Source organism: Entelurus aequoreus, linkage group LG13 (assembly GCF_033978785.1).
Source record: "Entelurus aequoreus isolate RoL-2023_Sb linkage group LG13, RoL_Eaeq_v1.1, whole genome shotgun sequence".
Classification (NCBI taxonomy): domain Eukaryota; kingdom Metazoa; phylum Chordata; class Actinopteri; order Syngnathiformes; family Syngnathidae; genus Entelurus; species Entelurus aequoreus.
In genome coordinates this window covers 16,789,326-16,791,436 of record NC_084743.1, presented here as the reverse complement: position 1 = coordinate 16,791,436, position 2,111 = coordinate 16,789,326, and the positions used below count along the sequence as shown (strand labels likewise).

Here is a 2,111-nt window from a genome sequence, read left to right as displayed (position 1 = left end):
GCTCAAAATGGCCAGAAAAAGAGAACTTTCATCTGAAACTCGACAGTCTATTCTTGTTCTTAGAAATGAAGGCTCAAACACAAAATTGTTTGGGTGACCCCAAACTTTTGAACGGTAGTGTATATGTATATATATATATATATATATATATATATATATATATATATATATATATATATATATGCGTTTATGTATATATTATAGTATAGTAGTAGTATATATATATATATATATATATATATATATATATATATATATATATATATATATATATATATATATATATATATATATATATATATATATATATATATATATATATATATATATATATATATATATATAAACAAACTACCTAGCTGGCAGCTAAAATTCATCCGCAATCGTCACTGTTTTAGCTACTTCTAAATCAGTAATCCTCGCATCGATGGCGAAAAAAATAAAGTAAGTTTCGTACATGTATCGTTATCACTGGAGGACGAGGAATAGCTAAACATGCTTCACTACACACTGTAAGAGGATACAATAGCTCACCGGCGTCACCGCTAACAAAAGCTAGCGTGACTGAATGTAAACAAAACGCCATGTGTGGATCTACACCTGACATCCACTGTAATGATACCAAGCACAAGAGCGTATCTAGTCGATATTACTATGATTACATCTATTTTTTTTATCGTCACAAAATCTTTTTTCCTTTTTTAAAAATGTATATTATGTTTTTAAAAATATGTCCCTGGACACATGAGGACTTTGAATATGACCAACGTATGACCCTGTAACTACTTGGTATCGGATCGATACCTAAACTTGCGGTATCATTCAAAACTAATGTAAAGTATCCAAACAACAGGAGAATAAGTGATTATTACATTTTAACAGAAGTGTAAATAGAACATGTTAAAAGAGAAAGCAAGCAGATATAAACAGTAAATGGGCAAGTGGATTAATAATTATTTTTTACAGCTTGTCCTTTATAATTCAGACAAAATAATAGAATGATAAATGACACAATATGTTACTGCATACGTCAGCTAACAAATTAGGAGCCTTTGTTTGTTTACTTACTACTAAAAGACAAGTTGTCTTGTATGTTCACTATTTTATTTAAGGACAAACTTGCAATAATAAACTTTTTTTTAAGATTTTTTGTCAAAATAAAGCCAATAATGACATTTTTTGTGGTCCCCTTTATTTAGAAAAGTATCGAAAAGTATGGAAACACATTTTATGAAAATATTGGTATGGGGACAACCCTAGTTTCTAGTATTGGCCAATTTTCCCGTTAACACATTTGAAAGTAACAAAAAAAAGCGTAGGACATACCTGGCATGTGCACCATCCTGCAGTTGCACACCCGCACCACCTCCTTGGTCTCGCAGAGCAGGCGGCAGGCACTGATGCTGTACGTGTCGTATCCTGGGAACTTCTCATTGCTGCTGGAGCGGCAGTTCCCCCAGGGCTGGGGCAGGTAGGTCAACTAAGCACAAAGAGACTTATTAGCCAGGAAGCCAGCAGGGGGGCCGACGTGTTCAAGCTAAACCCGCAAAGTAGCGGTATACACGGATACGCCACGGCGGACGAAATAAGGACCTACCCTTTGCTCTTGACATGAAACAAAGGTCTGGAAGCCCGGCGAGACTCCGAAGCCCAGCTGGTGGATGTACGGCGGCTCGTCCTGGCTGTGGATCTGAACCCGGATCCCGGCCTCCAGAGACGTCTCGTCTTGAAAACGGGGCAAAGGGCGGAACAAAACAAGGCTTGTTTATCTAATCATCACGGGGCTGCCCAACACAGACGTTAGGCTCCATCCAGCAAAGATGCTTTGGACCAGTTTCTCGCTGAATGAGCTCATTTCCATGGAAAGAATGAAAAGAAATAGAGAACTGCTCAGCTGCAGACATACAAAGCCGCATTTCTTACCCACTCAGCAGATATTGCTGAACATATTCATCACACATACAGAAAATAGCTAATAGTTGACCTCCAACCACTTTTGCAGACAACTGATTAAACTTCTGCCAACAGCTGGTGCAAATAAATGATAACTGCCAGTATCTTGATTGGATCAACTACAAATATCTCTCTTTTGTCATGTCAGCAATGTTGGG

At 37.0% G+C, this 2,111-nt stretch overlaps 1 protein-coding gene across 1 annotated transcript in view; it reads right to left on the bottom strand.

The window, feature by feature from the left end:
* Nucleotides 1-355: 355 nt before the first annotated feature.
* Nucleotides 356-2,111, bottom strand: part of asic4a (acid-sensing (proton-gated) ion channel family member 4a) — a 325,562-nt gene continuing 323,806 nt past the window's right edge. Inside the window, exons 3-5 of the mRNA XM_062068392.1 lie at nucleotides 1,598-1,725; nucleotides 1,327-1,480; nucleotides 356-366 (exon numbers count right to left, since the gene is read on the bottom strand). Coding sequence (XP_061924376.1) covers nucleotides 356-366; nucleotides 1,327-1,480; nucleotides 1,598-1,725 — 293 coding nt within the window. The remainder of the gene's footprint in view (nucleotides 367-1,326; nucleotides 1,481-1,597; nucleotides 1,726-2,111) is intronic.